The sequence below is a fragment of the Muscardinus avellanarius genome (genome assembly GCF_963383645.1).
Source record: "Muscardinus avellanarius genome assembly, chromosome: 5".
Taxonomy (NCBI): domain Eukaryota; kingdom Metazoa; phylum Chordata; class Mammalia; order Rodentia; family Gliridae; genus Muscardinus; species Muscardinus avellanarius.
Genome location: NC_137790.1, coordinates 87,980,416 through 88,000,374, shown reverse-complemented (window position 1 = coordinate 88,000,374; position 19,959 = coordinate 87,980,416). Strand labels below are relative to the sequence as shown.

The window sequence follows — 19,959 nt, the reverse complement described above, 5'->3', positions numbered from 1 at the left end:
TTGTCTGAATGAAAACTCTTCTTTTTTTGTACGTGTCTATGGTACAGGGGATTGAACTTCAGGGCATTCTACCTCCAAGCCACATCCCCGGCCCTTTTTATTTTATTATTTGGAAACAGGGCCTCACTAAGTTACTGAGGCTGGCTTTGAACCTGTGAGCCTCCAGTCTCAGCCTCCCAAGTACTGGAATTACAAGCCTGTACCACTACACTCAGATTCCTCTTGTTTTGAAGAATCCCCTCCCAATACTGGGTGGGCTTCTTGGTGTGGCAACAGCAAAGACCTACTTTTATACTGATATTGACATTAAGATATAAGTAAACTGAGCCGGGCGTGGTGGCGCACGCTTGTAATCCCTGCACTTGGGAGGCAGAGGCAGGAGGATCGAGGCCAGCCGTGCTGGCTTAAGAGACCCTGTTTCAAAAATACAGAAAATATCTGGGAGTGTAGCCCAGAGGTAGAAGGGCTTCCAGGAACCCCAGTACCACCAAAAAAAAAAAAAAAAAAAAAGATATAAGTAAACTGTTCTGCATTATAATGCCAAGGGTTGTCTTCTTTTAATTAGGGTCCTGGCTTTTTTAGTGTACTCAGAGTCCAGCCTGAAAGAGGCTGGGGTGGGGGTGGTAGAGGGGAAGTTTCTGTTGGAAGCTCACCAAAGATGTTGAGAAAAATGGAGAGATGGGCTTGGAAAGAGAGTCCCTTTTTGAGACAATAGGAAAGAGTCACAAATTCTGTATATCTAATAGCTGCTGTGTGTGTGTGTGTGTGTGTGTGTGTGTGTGTGTGTGTGTGAAAGAGAGAGAGAGGGACTGCGAGAGAGATAGGGGATTGAACCCAGGGGCTATACCCTCAGCTATTTATTTTTGTTACTTTTAATTAAATTAATTAATTAGTTAATTAATTTGCAGTACTAGGGATCGAACCCAGAGACATTCTACCTCACAGCCACATGGCCAGCCATATTTTATTTTGAAAGAGAGTTTCTCTAAATTGCTGAGAGCCTCTCTAAATTGCAGGTGCTGTCTTCAAACCTGCGATCCTCCAGTCTCAGCCTCCCAAGTACTGGGATTACAAGCGTGCACCACCAAGCCTGGCTTTCCCTCTCCAACAAATTTGAGTTGAAGCTGGGTGTAGTGTCTGGGAGGCTAAGACAGGAGGATCGCAGGTTCATGGCTAGCCTTAACAACTTGTGAGGCTCTCCATAACTTAGTGAGACCCAGTTTCAAAATAAAGAATAAAAATATAGGGCTTAGAGTGGAGCTCAGAGGTAGAATGCCCCTGGATACCTGGTACCACAATAAAAAAAAAATTTTAAAGTTGATTTGAGGAAAAGTACCCACAGTACCATTACAACCAGAGCACTTCCATCTGGAAGAGTACATCACTTTCCCTTTGTTTAGCTCTTTTTTTTTTTTTTTTTTTTTTGTAGTACTGGGATTGAATCTTGAACCCTGGGGCCTTCTACCTCTGAACTATATTCCCAGCCCTATTTATTTATTTTTATTTTTTATTTTTGGTACTGGGGCATTCTACCTGCAAGCTACATACCCAGCCCTATTGTGTGTGTGTGTGTGTGTGTGTGTGTGTGTGTGTGTGTGTGTGTGTGTGGTACTGGGGATGGAACCCAGGGGCATTCTGCCTCTGAGCTACATACCCAGCCCTATTTTTTTTTTTTTTTTTTTTTTTTTTTTTTTTTGGTACGGGTCTGGGGATGGAACCTAGGGGCATTCGACCTCCAAGCTACATCCCCTGCCTGATTTTTTATTCTTTATTTTGAAGCCAGGTCTCACTGAGTTGCAGAGGGCCTCACTAAGTAGCTGAGGCTGTCCATGAACAGTGATCCTCCAGTCTCGGCCTCCCGAATGCCGGGATTACAAGCGTGCACCAAACCGCCCGGCCCCAGCCCTAATTTTTATTCTTTATTTTGAAACAGGGTCTCACTGAGTTGCAAAGGGCCTCACTAAGTAGCTGAGGCTGTCCTCAAACTGTGATCCTCCTGTCTCAGGTTCCCAAATGCTGGGATTACAAGCATGTTCCACTATGCCTGGCCCCAGCCCTATTCCTTCCTTTCCCCCTTTCTTACTTCTTTTCTTTCTTTCTTTCTTTATTTGTTTATTTATTTATTTATGGCACTGGGGATGGAACCCAGGGGCATTTGACCTCCAAGTTACACTCCCAGTCTTATTTTTTTTCTTTTTGGTGGTACTGGGGTTCCTGGAAACTACTTCTACCTCCAGGCTACACTCCCAGACCTATTTTATATTTTTTAATTTGGAAACAGGGTCTCTTAAACCAGTGAGGTTGGCTTTGAACCTGCGCGATCCTCCTGTCTCTGCCTCCCAAGCGCGGGGATTACAAGTGTGCACCGCCATGCCGGGCTTATTCTTTAGTTTGAAACAGTCTCACTGAGTTGCAAATAGCCTCACTAAATAGCTGAGGCAGTTCATGAATCGTGATCCTCCTGTCTCAGCCTTCCAAATGCTGGGATTATAAGCATGTGCCACCACGCCTAGCTCTTAATTCTTTATTTTGAAACAAGTTCTCACTAGGTTGATGAGGCTGTCCTTGAACCTGCCATTCTCTTGTCTCAGCCTTCCAACTATGAGGATTGCAAGAATACGCCACCATGCCCATCCTCCTAACTCTATTTTATTTTATTTTTTATTTGAACCTGGGTCTCACAAACTGGGCATGGTGTGTACACTCGTAATTCCAGTACTTGGGAGGGTGAGACAAATTCCAGTTCCAAGGACAGCTTCAGCAAGTAGTGAGACTCTCCATCAACCTAGTAAGACCCTGATTTTGTTTTTGTTTTTCTTCTGTGGTACAGGGGATTGATCCCAGGGGTATTCTACCTCCAAACTACATCCCTAGCCCTATTTTATTTTTTATTTTGAAACAGGGTCTCACTGGGTTGATGACAATCTCACTACTTGCTACGGCTGTCCTCGAACCTGCAATGCTCCTGTCTCAGCTCCCAGCACTGGGATTACAGGTATGTGCCACAAAACTCAGCAACCACTTATGTATAGATACCTTCCTTCCTTCCTTCCTTCCTTCCTTTCTTTTTTTTTTATGGTACTGGGGATGGAACCCAGGGGCATTCTATGTCCGAGCTACACCTCCTCCACCTCTAACTCTTTTTAATTTTTAATTTTTTGTGGTACTAGAGATGGAACAGAGGGATATTCTACCTCTGATCTGCACCCCCAGCCTATTTTTTATTCTTTATTTTGAAACAGGGTCTCACTGAGTTGCAAAGGGACTCATAAAATTGCTGAGGCTGTCTGCAAACCGCGATCCTCTGGTCTCAACCTCCCAAATGCTGGGATTACAAGCGTGTGCCACCATGCCCAGCTTCCTTTCCTTTCCTTTCTTTCTTTCTTTCTTTCTTTCTTTCTTTCTTTCTTTCTTTCTTTCTTTCTTTCTTTCTTTCTTTTTTTGTAGTACTGGGGATGGAACCCAGGGGCATTCTATCTCCAAGCTACATCCCCAGTCCTATTTTTTAGCCTTTATATTTTTTAAAACAGGGTCTCACTGAGTTATGAAGGGCCTTGCTAAGTAGCTGAGGCTGTCCACGAACTGCTATCCTCCAATCTTCTGGTCTCTGCCTCCCAAATGCTGGGATGACAAGCATGCACCACCACACCCTTATTTTTTATTTTTATTTTTATTTTGAAACAGGGTTTCACTTAGTTGCAAAGGGCCTCACTAAGTTGCCAAGGCTACTCTTGAATTTATGATCCTCCTGTCTCAGCCTCCCAAATGCTGGGATTACAAGTGTGCGGCACCATGCCCGGCTGGTTTGACAGTAGATTTTTCTCTCACCAAATAGGCTAAAATTTGTTCATAGTTGATCATTAGAAGTTTGACTTGTAAGCTGGGCATGGTGGCACATACTTGTAATTTTAGTACTGGGGAGGTTGAGACAGGAAGATTGCAGGTTGGGGACAGCTTTAGCTACTTAGTGAGGCCCTCCGCAACTTAGTGAGACCTTATTTCAAATAAAGAATTAAAAATAGGGCTGAGGGGGTAGTTTGGAGGTAGAATGCCCCTGGGTTCTATCCCCAGTACCGCAAAAAAGAAAAAAAAAAGGAAAAAAAGAAAAAAAAGAAGTTTGTCTTATAGATTTTGCAAGGAGGATATTGAGAATCACACCTTCTCAGCCTATGTGAGGAAACAAGTATATTAGAAGACCACAGATATCTTTGCATTCTTAGGAGTTTCTATGAAGCCTTGCTTAGGAGATCTACCCATTCTTTCCCTCCACAGCGTGTGGAGTTGCTTTCTCTAGCTCCACTGCACTTTACACGCTCCTTTATCATAGAAGCCAAATATCTTGTAATTCTTAATTATCTCTGTGCATTGCATCTCCTAATGGATGGACCTCAAGAGTGTGGAACCGATGCTGGCACTTTGACCCCGGTTCACATTCCAACATTGCCAGTACTAGCTTTATGATTTTAGGCAAATTACTTAATTGCCATATGCCTAGAGTGCATTGATTTATAAAACGGTCATAAGACGTCCTATTGCATTCGTGTTGACAATGAGTGTAAAATATGTGCACAAGTATATCAATATTAAGGGCTACTGTCACGGTAAGCAATTGTTAACTAACCTGGCCTACTTTTATCTTGTGTACTTGACAATCATTGACTGAGCACCAACTGAGCTAGGGACCCCAGGCGGCTCCCTCCACACTCCTGTAATCCGCACCCGTGGGCGTGGGCCCGGTTCTGCGGGCTGACTCGGGACTGGCTCCCGCAGAGAGAAAGCCCCGCCCACAGCTCTTTCGTCGATAGCGATTGGACCCGAGCGGTCCTTCAGGCTTTCTTGTTGCTAGACTCGCGAGTGGGAGGAGGTGCTAGGGCACGCATGCGCAGGTCGAGCTCGAAGCTTTCCGGTGGGGGGGGGGAGGTGACGTCGGGAGCGCTGGCGGGTGGGGGCCTCAGCCCTGGGGACGTTGTATCTATGGGCCCACGGGTCGCGTCACAAGCCAGCGACTGAGCCTTGGCGGTGGTGGCCGAGGCAGCGGAGGCGGCAGCGGCGGCGACAGCTCTGGGGTTTGTGTCTCGGGGTGTGTCGGCCGCCGCTGCTGCTCGGGCCTGGTATGTACAGATGGCTGGTTAGGATTCTCGGCACCATTTTCCGTTTCTGCGACCGGTCGGCGCCCCCTGCCCAGGCCCTCCTGAAGAGGCGGCGCTCGAACAGGTGAGACGTGAGGGGCGAGTGCCGGCCTGGCTGTCCCCGTGCCCACCGCGGGCCGCGCGGCCGGGGCGGTGGAGCCAGCGGGCCGGGCCTTGTCCAGCCCAGCTGGCCGCCGGGATGCAGTCCTGGAGCTGATTGCCGGTATCCTGATGACGTCGTCGCTCCGGCCACGCTATTGGGGACGCGGCTCCTGATGAAGGAGCTGGTTGTCTTTAGAGTGGCGGGAGAGGCTAGGATCTTTCATGTATTTATCAGAGTCCAAGCTGTTTGCCGACCTCAAGTGAGGCTTTGTCGTATTTTACTGCTTTTAGGCTAACAACTAAAAATTAGCCGGGCATAGTGACGCACACCTGTAAGCCCAGTACTTGGGATGCTGAGGCAGAAGGATCGCAGGTTCTCAGCCAGCCTCAGCAACCTTCAGCCTCAGCAACCTTGCGAGGTCCTCCGGAACTTTTCAAGACACTGTTTCCAATTAAAATAGGGCTGGGGATGAGCTCCGAGGTAGAATTCCCCTAGGGTTCAATCCTCAGTACCACACCAATAAATAAATAAGTAAATTAATTAATTAATTAAAAAAGAAAAGAAATACAATAGAGAAAAGAAGGAAGAGAAAAACTAAAAATTAAAGGAATAGAGTTTTCATTGTGATCACTGTTTACAGAGCACACCTTATTTCAGACAGTAAGTGCGGTAAGGGGAGGTGAGATTCGTAGCTTTCCTCCAAGCCTTTGACTGCAATACTTGTTCTTTTAGCATAAGAAACAGCAGCTGTCTCCAAAAACAGCTGTCAAACCATGTGTGTATGGGGCCTGCAAAGGGTAGGGGAATGGTTCTAGGCTTTAGAATTAAAGCACGGGGGTGGGGAAGGTACCTCACTCATTTTATTTTACTTTATTATTTGCGGTACTGTGATGGAACCCAGGGGCATTCTTTTACCTCCGAGCTACATTCTCAGCCCTATTTTTTTATTCTTTATTTTGAAACAGGGTCTCACCAAGTAGCTGAGGCTGTCTGAGAACCGCAGTCCTCCTGTCTCAGCCTCCCAAATGCTGGAATTGCAAGTGTGGGCCACCATGCCCAGCTTATCTCACTCATTTTAAAAGAGCAGTAGCATACTCTAAATAAAGTTAAAACGTGTAGGGGGGAGTCTACAAATTATTATTAGCATTAATCCTTTTATTTTCTCATTTTATAGTACCTACCCCTTGCCTAAAAATTAATTTAGGAAGTTGTGTGTGGTGGTGCATGCTTGTAAGCTTGAGAGGCTGAGACAGGTTTGCGGCCAGCCTCAGCTACTTAATGATACCCTGTTTCAAAATAAAGAATAAAAAAGTGGGGCTGGCACTGGGTGTGGTGGCACACACTTGTAATCCCAGCATTTGGGAGACTGAGACAGGAGGATCAAGGTTTTCAGCCAGCCTCAGCTACTTAGTGAGGCCCTTTGCAACTCAGTGAGACTGTTTCAAAATAAATTAAAAAAAAATAGGGCTGGGGGTATAATTTGGAGGTAGAATGCCTCTGGGTTCCATCCCCAGTACCACACACAAAAAAAAGGCTGGGGGTATACCACCAAGGTAGAAGGCCCATGGGTTCAACCTCCAGTACCACAAAAAGAAGAAAAAAAAAAAAAGAATTAATTTAGGAAATAAAATACAAATTCTATACACTGCCTAACTTTTAGTGACCAAGTGTCAATTTTACTTATTTATGGTGCAGTGGGTGGGGTGAATTAGCCCAGTGTCTCCTCCATGTCAAGACAGATGTAAGGATTCTCACACTAAATCATACCCCAGCCTGATTTTTCTTTTATTCTATGTGGGGGTGGGGTGGGAGGTCCTGGAGATTGAGCCCAGCAACTTTCTACCTCTGATCTACAGGCCCAGCTATATTTTAAATTTATGTATTTTATCTATCTTTTTGGTGATACTGGCAATTGAGCCTTGGTGCATTCTATCTCCAGGCAACACTTCCAGCCCTATTTTTTATTTTTATTTTGAAATAGGATCTCACTAGGTTGATGATATTCTCACTACTTGCTGAAGCTGTCCTTGAACCTGCAATTTTCCTGTCTCAGCCTCCCAAGTACTGGGATTACCACCATGCCTGGCTTCTATTTTATTTTTATTTTTGAAACAGGGTTTCACTAAGTTGTAGCTGGCCACCAACCCACAATCTTCCTGTCTCAGACCCCCGTGTACTGGGATTACAAGTGTGTGCCACCACACCCAACTTTATTCTTTATTTTGAAACAAGGTCTGGCTAAATTGCTGAGGCTGTCTTCGTGGAACCTGAGATCCTCCTGTCTCAGCCTCCCAAGTACTGGGATTTTAGACATGCACCACCACTCCTAGCTTAATTTCATTCTTTAAGCCTCAAGGTCAATAGAGGAGGACAAGAAGTTTTTTGGGAGCTTGAGACAACAAGATGATTAATACATGAGAAAGCAGGTCATTGAAATAATTGGTTGTTGGAAGTTATAGTGTGTATTTCAGAGACATGTGGTTTCAACTTATCTCCCTACCTTTCAGTAGGATTGATTGCTAGGCTTATTTGAGAATGTGTTATTAAGTGCTTAAACTGATGCTTAATATGTAAGGGTAATGCTTGTTTATACTACTACTTTTGCAGGGTCGAGTGCATGATAAGCACTTGGTTTATATTTATTAGATAAGGATCTCTTGCTTCTTTTACCCTTATTCTTTTTTGTGGTACTGGAGATTGAACCCAGATGCAGTCTACCTTTGAGCAATACCCCAGCCCTTTATTTTTTGTTTTGAAACAGGATCTCACTAATTTGCTGAGTCTCACTAAGTTGCTGAAGCTGGCTGCAAACCTTTGATCCTCTTGTCTCTACTTGCAAGTACTGAGATCACAGGTGTGTGCCACCATGCCCACCCAGCTCCTTATTCTTTTTTTGATGTCAGTTACTGTAAATTCGGAGAACAGCGGTTTAGAGATCAAACCCCTATTCTTTACCACACTTTAGGTGCTGATATCCTTCATTTAACAAAACTCTTCTTAGGCACAGGGATGTAGTTCAGTAGTAGAGCACTTATGTAGCATGCATGAGGCTCTGGGGTACATTCCCAACATTGCAAAATATAAATAAATAAAATTCTTTTTCCTCGAAACCTATTTTCAGTCAAAATGAAAATTGGGGTGTTTAAAGTTATAATCACTCCTGGGATCTCTTTATTTGTGTGTGTGGTACTGGGATTGAACCCAGAGGCATTCTACTTTTGAGTTATACTCCCACGCCAATTTTTATTTTTTTATTTGGAAATGGGGTCTCACTAGATTGACAAGAGTCACTACTTGCTGAGGCTGTTCTTGAACCTGTGCTCCTCCTGGGATTACAGGCGTGTACCACCACATCCCACTATGATTAACTTTTAAGAATTCAGAAAGATGATATTCCATAAGCCTTTAACATTCTTTTTTTTTTTTTTTTTTTTTTTGCAGTATTGGGGATGGAACCTAGGGGCATTCTACCTCTGAGCTCCATCCCAACCCTATTTTTTATTCTTTATTTTTTGAAGTAGGGTCTCACCGAGTTGCAAATGGCCTAAGTAGCTGAGACTGTCCACGAACTGCAATCCTGTCTCATCCTCCCAAATGCTGGGGTTACAAACGTTCACCACTGTGCCTGGCTAGCCTTTAACATTTTTGACATGGGTCCAGATACTTAACTGAATTTCCCAACTCTTTATTACCACTGTAATATTCCTATTATAACAATGCAATTAAATATAACACCTTTTTCTAGATAAGAACTGTCTTTTAAGGCTGCTTATAGCCAGGCATGGTGGCACATGCTTGTAACCCCAGTACTTGAGAGGCTGAGACAGGGGATCACAGGTTCAAGGACAACCTCAGCAAGTAGAGAGACTCTCATTACCTAGCAAGACCCCATTTCAAAATACAAATAAGAAGCCGGGCATGGTGGCTTACGCTTGTAATTCCATCACTTGGGAGGCTGAGACAGGAGGATCGTACAGGTTCGAAGCCAGCCTCATCTACTTAGTGAGGCTCTCAGCAACTTAGTGAGATCCTGTTTCCAAATAAATTATAAAATAGGGCTAGGATGTAGCCTGGAGGTAGAAAGCCCCTGGGTTCCACCCCCAGTAACACACACACACACACACACACACACACACACACACACAAAATAAAAATAAAAATAAATAAAAAGACCAAAAAAAATAAAAAGACCAAAAAAAATAAAAAAAAAAGACTGGGGGTGTAGCTTGGAGGTAGAATGCCCCTGAGTTCCATCCTCAGTACCACAATCAATCAATCAATCAATGATAGGGTTGGGGGGGTGTAGCTTGGAGGTAGAATGCCTCTGGGTTCAACCCCCAGTACCAAAAAATAAAAAAATAAAAAATATTGGCTGCTTATAGTGTCACCTGAACTAAAAGATGACTTTCTTTGGGAGTCATTATTCCAAAGGAAATTATTTATTATTTGAATTTTACCCAGATTACAGATTATTCATGTGGTGAGGAGTTTTGGATTTTTCTCAAGTAGTTGAAGCAATAGTATTAAATCCTAAAACTAAGCTGGGCGTGGTGGCACATGCTTGTAGTCCCAGTACTTGAGACACAGACAGGAGGATCACAGGTATTTGGTCAGCCTCAGCTACTTAGTGAGGCCATCTGCAACTTAGACCCTGTTTCACAATAAAGAATAAAAACAGGGCTGGGGTATAGCTCAGAGATAGAAAGCCCCTTGGTTCCATCCCCAGTATTGGAAACAACACTAACAAATAAATCCTCAAATGCTAAAAGTCTACTATAGAATAATATTCCCTTTTTGAACATTAGTTGTATCTTGTTTTATGACAAGTGGATGGGAAAGTCATGTGTTATATGAATAGTAAAGTTTTTTGTTTGTTTTTGTGCTGGAAAGTGAACCCAGGACCCCATGTATGCTAAGCACATGCCCTACAACTGAGCTATGTCCCCAGGCCTGGAAAGTAAGTTTATTTATAGAAATGGATGGGTATATAAGTATTACATACTTTTTTTTTCCTTTTTTTTCAGCTCTCTGTTTTCTACAGTGGACACTGATGAAATACCAGCTAAAAGACCAAGATTAGGTACTAACCATAAATTTTAAAAATTAGTTTTTTAAAAAAAATGCGTGGAGCTGGGCATGGTGGTGCACACTTGTAATCCTAGCATTCAGGAGGCTGAGAAAGGAGGATTGTAGGTTTGCAGCTAGCTTCAGCTACTTAGTGAGGCCCCTTGCAACTCAGTGAGACCCTGTTTCAAAATAAGAAATAAAAAATAGGGCAGGGGAGAGGTTCAGAGGTAGAATGCCCCTGGGTTCCATCCCAGTACTGCAAAAAAAAAAAAAAAAAAAAAAAAATGCATGGAACAAAATTCAAAAAATAAAAAGTATATGCAATGAAGAATCTCATTCTTGTCCCTTTCCTACTGCTATCTTTTCCAGAGGTAATCACTATTGCTAGGGACATGTGTAGCTTTCCAGACAAATAAGTGTACATATAGAGCATGCATTTAAACTTTTCTAAATTTCTGTATGGAAAAAAAAAATAAAAACATAGGGCTGGGGGTGTAGCTCGGAGGTAGAATAATATTCCCTTCTATAAAGAAAAAATACTTATTTTTGCCATACTGGCGATTGAACACAGTGGTTCTCTACCACTGAGCTTCATCCTCAGCCTTCTTTATGTTTTATTTTAAGACAGGGTCTTGTTAAGTTGTTCAGGCTGGCTTCAAACTCCTGCCCTATCTTCCCAGGTAGCTGAGATCACAGGCGTGGACAGTTGCACCATGCAAGATGCTTTTTATTCTTGAACGGAAAATGTTGTAAAAATTACTTCAAACTGTGATCAAGTTCACATAGCTAAGTGCCCACCTAATATATTGTCACAGATCTTTTACTTTTGTATATCTGAATGACCAGAAGAAAATAAAACTAGATTAAAGGGAAAGGTGTAATAGAAATCATAATATATTACTTCAACAATGACTGAATTTGGATCTTCTTAAGATGTGATAGTGTGAACTTATTTATGTTAATATTTCATTTAAATCCAACAGGGACTTATTGGGAATGTCTGGATGTTAAGCAATGTGTTAGGTTCTACAGGAAATACAAATGTAGGTAAAACAGGTCTCTATCTGTAAAGGCCTTATATGATAAAAGATATAAACACATAAATAATATGAATGTCAATGGGGACATGATAAATGGAATAAAAGAGGTAGTAACAAAATCCTAATTTCAAATGATTCAGAGTCTTAGCAGATGTTTGATTATGTGAATGGGTGTTGAAAGATGTTTAAGAGATCAAGAAAGAAAAGTATTCTAGGCAGAGAGAACAGTGGAGCAAGGTTGTGCAAATCCACAAAATAGTGATTAGAGGTCAGGAAAAAAACTGGCTGAAAACAAGTGAAGTTACGGAAGATTTTACTATAGAAATTTATACTATGTTCATTAGGACGGTATGTCCCCAAACAAGAAGTGATTTTAGAGAATACGACATTCATAACATTGCATTTGAATTATGATTGTATACTAAACATTTTTTTTTCTAGTATTGGGGATTAAACTCTGGGGCACTCTACCACTAACCTACATCCCTACCCCATTTTATTTTATTTTATTTTATTTTATTTTATTTTATTTTATTTTATTTTATTTTATTTTATTTTTTGCAGTGCTGGGGATTGAACTCAGGGCTATCCCAACTCCAAGCTACATCCCAGCTCTATTTTTTATTCTTTACTTTGAAACAGGGTCTCACTGAGTTGCAGAGTGTCTAAGTAAGTGAGGTTGGCTGATAATTTACAATCCTCCTGTACTGGGTTACAAGTGTGCATCACCAAGCTTGGCTCCTTTTTATTTTTTATTTTGAGATGGGAGTCTCGCTAAATTGCTCAGGCTGCCTTTGATCTTGTGATCCTCCTGCCCCTGCCTCCAAAGTAGCTGTGCCACTTATAGGCATGTGCTGCAGTGCCTGGTGCTTTCCAGTTTTTTGTTTGTTTGCTTTTTGCAGTACTTGGGATGGAACCCAGGGACATTCTGCTTCCAAGCTACACCCCGGCCCTATTTATTTTATTTTATTTTATTTATTTATTTTTGTGGTACTGGGGGTGGAACCCAGTGGCTTTTCTACCTCTGGACTATACTTCCAGACCTGTTTTATACTTTATTTGGAAATAGGGTCTCACTAAGTTGCTAAGAGCCTCACTATAAGTAGCTAAGGCTGGCTTCGAACTTGTGTGATCCTCTTGTCTCAGCCTCCCAAGTATTGGGATTACAAGCGTGCGTTACCACACCCAACTTGTATTTTTATTTTAAAACAGGTCTCACTGAGTTGCAAAGGACTAAGCAGCTGAGGCTGTCTGCAAACTGTGATCCTCCTGTCTCAGCCTCCCAAATGCTGGGATTACAAGTGTGCGCCACCACGCCTGGCTTCCAGTTGTTTTAAATTTTCTGATTATTTCAAACAAAATCTTGGCTTTAGTGCTAGTATGTCTTCAATACTTGTAGGATACAGTGTAATGGGTTTTATTAGTTGGCCCAGCCAGAACTTAGTATGTTTTCATTTTATCATAAAGCATATGATGTTGGCTTCATATTTATAGTAGTAAGTAAAATAAATATAAATATTTAAATTAAAATTTTTTTTTTTTGTGGTACTGGGGTTCCTGGCAACCCTTCTACTTCCGGGCTACACTCTCAGACCAATTTTTATACTTTTTTCTTAATTTGGAAACAGGGTCTCTTAAGCCAGCACGGCTGACTTTGAACCTGCGCGATCCTCCTGTCTCCGCCTCCCAAGCGCGCACCACCATGCCCGGCTTAAATAAAAATTTTTAAATTTTATTGGCACATTGTAATTATCTATGATAGTGGGATTCATAGTGATGCATTTATATCCCTGTAATCACTTCAGTAGCTACTTGAAATTATCTTTTTTGTGGTAGTGGGGATTGAGCCCAGAGGAATTCTACCTCTTAGCTAAACCACCAACCCTAGTTTATTTTGAAATAGGATATCACTAGGTTTATAAGAGATTCACTGCTTGTTGAGGGTGTCTTCAAACTTGAGAGCCTTCTGTCTCAGCCTCCTAAGTACCGGTATTATGAGTGTGTGCCACCGTACCCCAGTTTGAATTTATCTGTTGAATTTATCTGTTAAGAATGTTTATTTAAGGAAAAAAGGGTCAATTTTAAATATAAATAAATATAAATATGAGATTTTAAACTACTTGCTGTAGTTAAAAAAAACTTTGATGTTCACTTGGCATGTACCACACACACACACACACACCTTTGATGTTGTGGATGGTTCCTGAATTATTATTTATGGTAATCATCTGTTTTATGGCCTTTTATGTTAAGGATTACCCACTCCATCATTTCCATTAAAAAGGTATTAGGATTTTCAGAATGACAAATTATAGAAGGGAATCCAAACCAAGGAAGAAACAGAGTGTAGCAGAGAGAATACGTGTTAAGAGAGTTTGTAAAGGTCTATGAAGTGCTGTCCAGTAGAACTGAACACTCAAAATACAGCTAGTTTGACTTAGTAGCTGATTTTTTTTTGTAGGTGTGTGTGTTTGTGCTGGGGATAAACACCCTTCTATTTTTTTTTTTTTTTGCGTGTGTATGTATGCACGCACATGAACATATGTGCGTCACATGTGCGTGTGGTACTAGGGATTGAACCCAATCATGTTAACTTGTGAGCTACACCTCCAGCCCGATTTTATATTTTATTTGGAAACAGAGTCTCACTAAATTGTTAAGGGCCTAAGGTGCTGAGGCTGTTCTTGAACTTGTGATACTCCTGTCTCAGCCTCCCAAGTACTGAATTACAGGCATGTTCTGTCACGCTGGCTAAGATTGTCCTATTTCCATGTTACAGATGAGATAGACCTGCCTTCATTCCTCCTTAAAAGTGCATTGAAGCCGGGCGTGGTGGCGCACGCTTGTAATCCCCGCGCTTGGGAGGCAGAGACAGGAGGATCGCGCAGGTTCGAAGCCAGCCGCGCGCGCTGGCTTAGGAGACCCTGTTTCCAAATAAAAATGTAAAAATAGGTCTGGGAGTGTAGCCCGGAGGTAGAAGGGCTTCCAGGAACCCCAGTACCACCAAAAAAAAAAAAAAAAAAAAAAAAAAAAAAAAGTGCATTGAAATAATCTCAGGGTATACAGACTTTGACAATGTTTGTAGCACAGTACAATATGATAGTGTTTTTTTGTTTGTTTGTTTGTTTGCAGTAGTGGGAATGGAACCCAGGGGCATTCTACCTCTGAGTGACACCCCCAGCCCTATTTTTTATTCTTTATTTTGAAAAAGGGTCTCACTGAGTTGCAAATGGCCTCACTAAGTAGTAGCTGAGGCTGTCTTCGAATCACGATCCCCCTGTCTCAGCCTCAAATGCTGAGATGACAAGCATGCACCACCATGCCTGGCTTATTATAGTGCTTTTTAGTGGCAGGTATTTGCTGTGTTATCATGAGTACCATTGGTTCTCTGAGGTCTGAATGACAATCTGTGGGCAAATATGCAAATGTTTATCAATAGTCAGGTGTGGTGGCACACAATTGTAATCCCAGTACTTGGGAAGCTAAGACAGAAGAATCACAGGTGCAGCTACTTAGTGAGGCCCTCTGCAACTTAATGAGACTGTGTTTCAAAATAAAGAATAAAAAATAGGGCTGGGACCAGGCATGGTGGCACACGCTTATAATCCCAGCACTTGAGAGGCTGAGACAGGAGGATCGCGGTTGGTGGACAGCCTCAGCTACTACTTATTGAGGCCCTTTGCAACTCAGTGAGACCCTGTTTCAAAATAAAGAATAAAAAATAGGGTTATTAGGGTATATCTCAGAGGTAGAATGCCCCTGGGTTCCATCCCTAGTACTGCAAAAAAAAAAAAAAAAGTTTATCAATTCCTATCCCTTTTTCACTCTCTTAGAAAGCACAGTAAAACATAAGTAGTATCCCTCAACATTATTACAGTAGTAACATGGAATTTCTAAAATTAAAAGCAGCTCATTTGCAAACTTTGGTACTTTTAACTATTATTGAGTACTTCAAGTTGGATTCTACTTTCCTGGACATTAATCACATCGTTCCATTTGTTTTAAGTTTTTCCTCTGTCTTTCTGAAAAAAATTTATATTTTCAGGAGCTCTTATTACTTAAAGCCACCATTGCAGGTTATTTTTCTTGGAAGGAGAAGCTAGTGCTTTAGAATGCTCTTAATTAGAACATAGCAGGGAAATTGAAGCCCAGTGTGGTGGTACATGCTTGCAATCTCAGTATTTGGGAAGCTGAGGCAACAGGATTGCAGGTTCAAAACCAACCTGGGCAATTTAGGAAAACTTTATCCCAAAATTAAAAAAAAAAAAAATGGCTAGGGTTATAGCTCAGAGGTAAAATACCTCTGGATTAAATCCCCTGAACCACAACACATAAAGAAACCAACCCCAAAGATAACATAGATGTGTGAGGTAGTACTATAAAAGGAGAAAGGGCTGGGTGTGGGGGGCGTGCTTGTAATCCCAGCATTTGGGAGGCTGAGACAGGAGGATCGCGATTCTAGGACAGCCTCAGCTATTACTTAGTGAGGTCCTTCGCAACTCAGTGAGACCCTGTTTCAAAAATAAAAAGGCTAGAAAATAGGGCTGGGAGTGTATCTCAGAGGTAGAATGCCCCTGGATTCCATCCCCGGTATGGCAAAAACAAAAAACAAAAAACAAACAAACAGTAGGGCTGAGGGTGTAGCTCAGAGGTAGAATGCACCTGGGTTCCAAATAAAATTTTTAAAAAAGGAAGTACTGAAATCTACCTCCCTTCCTTATTTATATACTTATCTGTTTTGTAATCTTTGTTTTTGGTGGCAGGAAGAGTCGAGTCAGATCTTCATCAAACCTAGTAGAGAAGCCGGGCGTGGTGGCGCATGCTTGGTAATCCCCGCACTTGGGAGGCTGAGACAGGAGAATCGCACAGGTTCGAAGCCAGCCTCAGCTACTTAGGCTCTCAGCACCTTAGTGAGACCCTGTTTCCAAGTAAAGTATAAAATTAGGTCTGGGAGTATAGGCCGGAGGTAGAAAAGCTTCTGGGTTCGACTCCCAGTACTACAAAAACAAAAACAAAAACAAAACAAAACAAAAAAATCAGTAGAGAGATAGCTTTGTTTCACAGATGCTTAAGAGCTGTGTATTTTATCTTCTTACATTTTTTTTTTTTTTTTTTTTTTGGTGGTGCTGGGGTTCCTGGAAGCCCTTCTACCTCAGGGCTACACTCCCAGACCTATTTTATTTTTTGGAAACAGGGTCTCCTAAGCCAAACCTGCACGATCCTCCTGTCTCCGCCTCCCAAGCGCGGGGATTACAAGCGTGCGCCACCACGCCCGGCGCATCTTCTTACATTTTTTTTGAAACATGATCTCACTAAGTTGCTGAGGCTGGCCTTGAACCTGTCATCCTTCTGTCTCAGCATCCCACATACTAGGATTGCAAGCATTTGCCACTTCGCCAAGCTAAGAGCCCTGTAGTTTATATTTTACCTAGTCAAGATATAATAGGGGCTTAGTAAGTAGTTGTTGAGGGCAAGTATATCTGCCTGGGAAGTAAGGACAAACCAGTAAATAGATGACAGTGCTTCCTGTGGGATTCTGCCACACCAGCAGTACCTGGACCTTGTTTCATTATGACTGCATCTCTCTGGTAAAATTCTTTTTATGAGCTGGGTGTGGTGGCACATGCTTGTAATCCCATTGCTTGGGAGGCTGAGACAGGAGGATCAGGGTTTGCAGACAGCCTCAGCTACTTAGGCACTCCACAACTTAGTGAGACTCTGTTTCAAAATAATAAAAAATAGGGCTGGGATGCCAGCTGTGGTGGTGCATGCTTGTAATCCCATTTGGACAGCCTCAGCTACTTAGTGAAGCTCTTTGCAACTTAGTGAGATCTTGTTTCTAAATAAAGAATTAAAAATAGGGCTGGGGGTAAGGCTTGGAGGTAGAATGCACCTATATTTCATCCCCAGTACCGCAAAAAAAAAAAAAAAAAATAGGGGTGGGAGTGTAGCTTGGAGGTAGAATTCCCCTGGGTTCAATCCCCAGCACAACATACACACACACAAATTTTTTATATATTCTGGGGAACTCACTGCTTGAAAGTTACAATTTCAGGACATTTTTCCTTGTGAATCACTTTGTGATTTTCTTTTTTTTTTATTTTTTCCCCCCCGCAGTACTAGAGATGGACCCCAGGGACATTCTACCTCTGAGCTACACACTCACCCCTACTTTTTATTCTTTATTTTGAAACAGGGCCTCACTATTGTAAAAGGCGCGAACCCAGATCCTCCTGTCTGTCTCCCAAATGTTGGGATCTGGGATCACAAGTGTGTGCCACCATGCCCGGCTCACTTAGTGATTTTCTAATGTGATAGTTTTTTTTTTTTTTTTTTTTAGCATCTCATATCTTATTAAAATACTAGAATTTTACTCAGTTAAAATATATTTTTGTACATGCTTCTTTATTTCAGTGTTTAGAAATAAGAATTTTAATAAAAATTGAGAGAGGTTCTTTCTAAGATATAATCTTACTTTTGTTTGCAGGAAGTTTGTTACTCTGCATTTATAGTTTGTTCACCTTTCTAGATTGCTTTGTTCACCAAGTGAAAAACAGTCTCTACAATGCTGCCAGTTTATTTGGATTCCCATTCCAGCTGACCACAAAGCCCATGGTGACTTCTACTTGTAATGGAACACGGAATGTGGCCCCTTCAGGAGAGGTGAGTGGAGATGGGGCCTCGTTGGGGACACTGATCTTCTTCTTTTGGCTTTATGGTGCTAGAGATGGAACCGGGGTTCTCGTGCATGCTAAGCATGTCCTCTCCCCCTGAGTTCATCTTCACCAAGAGCTGCTGATCTTTGTACTTAATCATTAAAGCTAAATCTTAGAAATGTTTCTCTTTGGGAATTAATGATATTTCTTGCCAGAAATGTCCATGTCGTTTTTGGTACTGGGGATGGAACCCAGGGGCATTCTACATCGGAGCCACAGCCCCAGCCCTATTTTTTATTCTTTATTTTGAAACAGTGTGTCGCTGAGTTGCAAGGGACCTCACTAAGTAGCTGAGGCTATCCGTGAACTGTGATCCTCCTGTCTCAGCCTCCTCTCTCAGCGCCTTCTGGGATCACAAGCGGGCGCCACCATGCCTGGCTTTATGTCTTAAATAATTGTAATCTAAAGGTGGAGAAATTTAGATTTTAAGCCGGGCATGGTGTCTCATGCTTTTAATCCCAGTACTTGGGAGGCTGAGACAGGAGGATCACAGATTTGAGGCCAGCCTCAGCTACTTAGTGAGGTCTTTTGAAACTCAGCGAGACCCTGCTTCAATATAAAGAATAAAAAAGGACTGGAAGTTTAGCTGAGGTAGAATGCTCCTGGGTTCCATCCTCAGTGCTGAAAAAAAAAAAAAAAGAAATCAAAGATTTAAAATTTAACTATTTAATAAGTATTTATAAAGAATATTACAGCTTCTCCTTTTCTTAATATAAGTATGTGTACAGATCCTGGAGTTGTTTTTTTAACATCATTTTGTGAGTCTTGACGGTTTTTTTTTTTTTTCTTTTTTGGTGGTACTGCAGGTGGAACCCAGGGACTTTTCTACCTCCAGGCTCTACTCCCAGACCTATTTTATATTTTATTTGGAAACAGGGTCTCACTAAGTTGCTGAGAGCCTCACTAAGTAGTCGAGGCTGGCTTCGAACCCTTGCGATCCTCCTTTCTCAGCGTGCGCCACCACGCCTGGCTGAGTCTTGACATATTAAGTCTTTGAACTTAATGATATTTTTCTGTGAGCTAGCTAAGAATATAACCACCAGTAGAGTGAGGTTTTTTTATATTAGAAACTTACTTAAATTGCAAAATTTATATGCTCAGCGGTGATTCTGTTTGACTTTAAGGTATTTCCAAACTCTTCGTCTTGTGAACTGACAGGTTCTGGATCCTGGAACAACATGCTGAAACTGGGTGAGGTGGTCAAAAGTACTTTTGCTTCCTTTTACTTCCTCTTGTTTATTTTTTTTCCTAAGCCTTGAGAATATGAAAGAAAAACACCAATTTGGATTGGGATGAGAATAAAGACATATTTTATCTTCCATTCTAAAAAGCAAATACAAGCTGGGTGTGTTGGCTTACACCTGTAAACCACCACACCTGTGAATTGGGAGGCTAAAATAGGAGGATCACAGGTTTGAGGACAGCCTCAACAACTTACCAAAGAGGCCCTCAGCAATTTAGAGAGACCTTGTTTCAAAATAATTTTAAAAAGGTCTGGGGCTGGGCGTGGTGGCACACTCTTGTAATCCCAGCCTTGGGGAGGCTGAGACCAGAGGATCGCGGTTCGAGGATAGCCTCAGCTACTTAGTGAGGCCCTCCAAGGGCTAGGGAGAAGTAGAATGTCCCTGGGTTCAATTAAAAATAAGTACAGATTGGGCTGGGCGTGGTGGCGCACACTTGTAATCCCCGCGCTTGGGAGGCGGAGACAGGAGGATTGCGCTGGTTCGAAGCCAAGCGCGCTGGCTTAAGAGACCCTGTTTCCAAATAAAAATATAAAATAGGTCTGGGAGTGTAGCCCGGAGGTAGAAGAGCTTCCACGAACCCCAGTACCACCCCCCCCCAAAATAAATGAATAAAATAAAATAAAAAATAAATAAAAAATAGGTGTCTGGGAGTGTAGCCCA

At 42.1% G+C, this 19,959-nt stretch overlaps 1 protein-coding gene across 1 annotated transcript in view; it reads left to right on the top strand.

Annotated features, from left to right (window-relative positions):
* Positions 1-4,969: 4,969 nt before the first annotated feature.
* The window catches only part of SENP2 (SUMO specific peptidase 2), a gene marked incomplete at its 3' end in the record, with an annotated part of 52,916 nt that continues 37,926 nt past the window's right edge, over positions 4,970-19,959 (top strand). The window contains exons 1-4 of the mRNA XM_080696769.1: positions 4,970-5,214; positions 10,257-10,312; positions 17,869-18,002; positions 19,180-19,246. Coding sequence (XP_080552895.1) covers positions 5,114-5,214; positions 10,257-10,312; positions 17,869-18,002; positions 19,180-19,246 — 358 coding nt within the window. The 5' untranslated portion in view covers positions 4,970-5,113. The remainder of the gene's footprint in view (positions 5,215-10,256; positions 10,313-17,868; positions 18,003-19,179; positions 19,247-19,959) is intronic.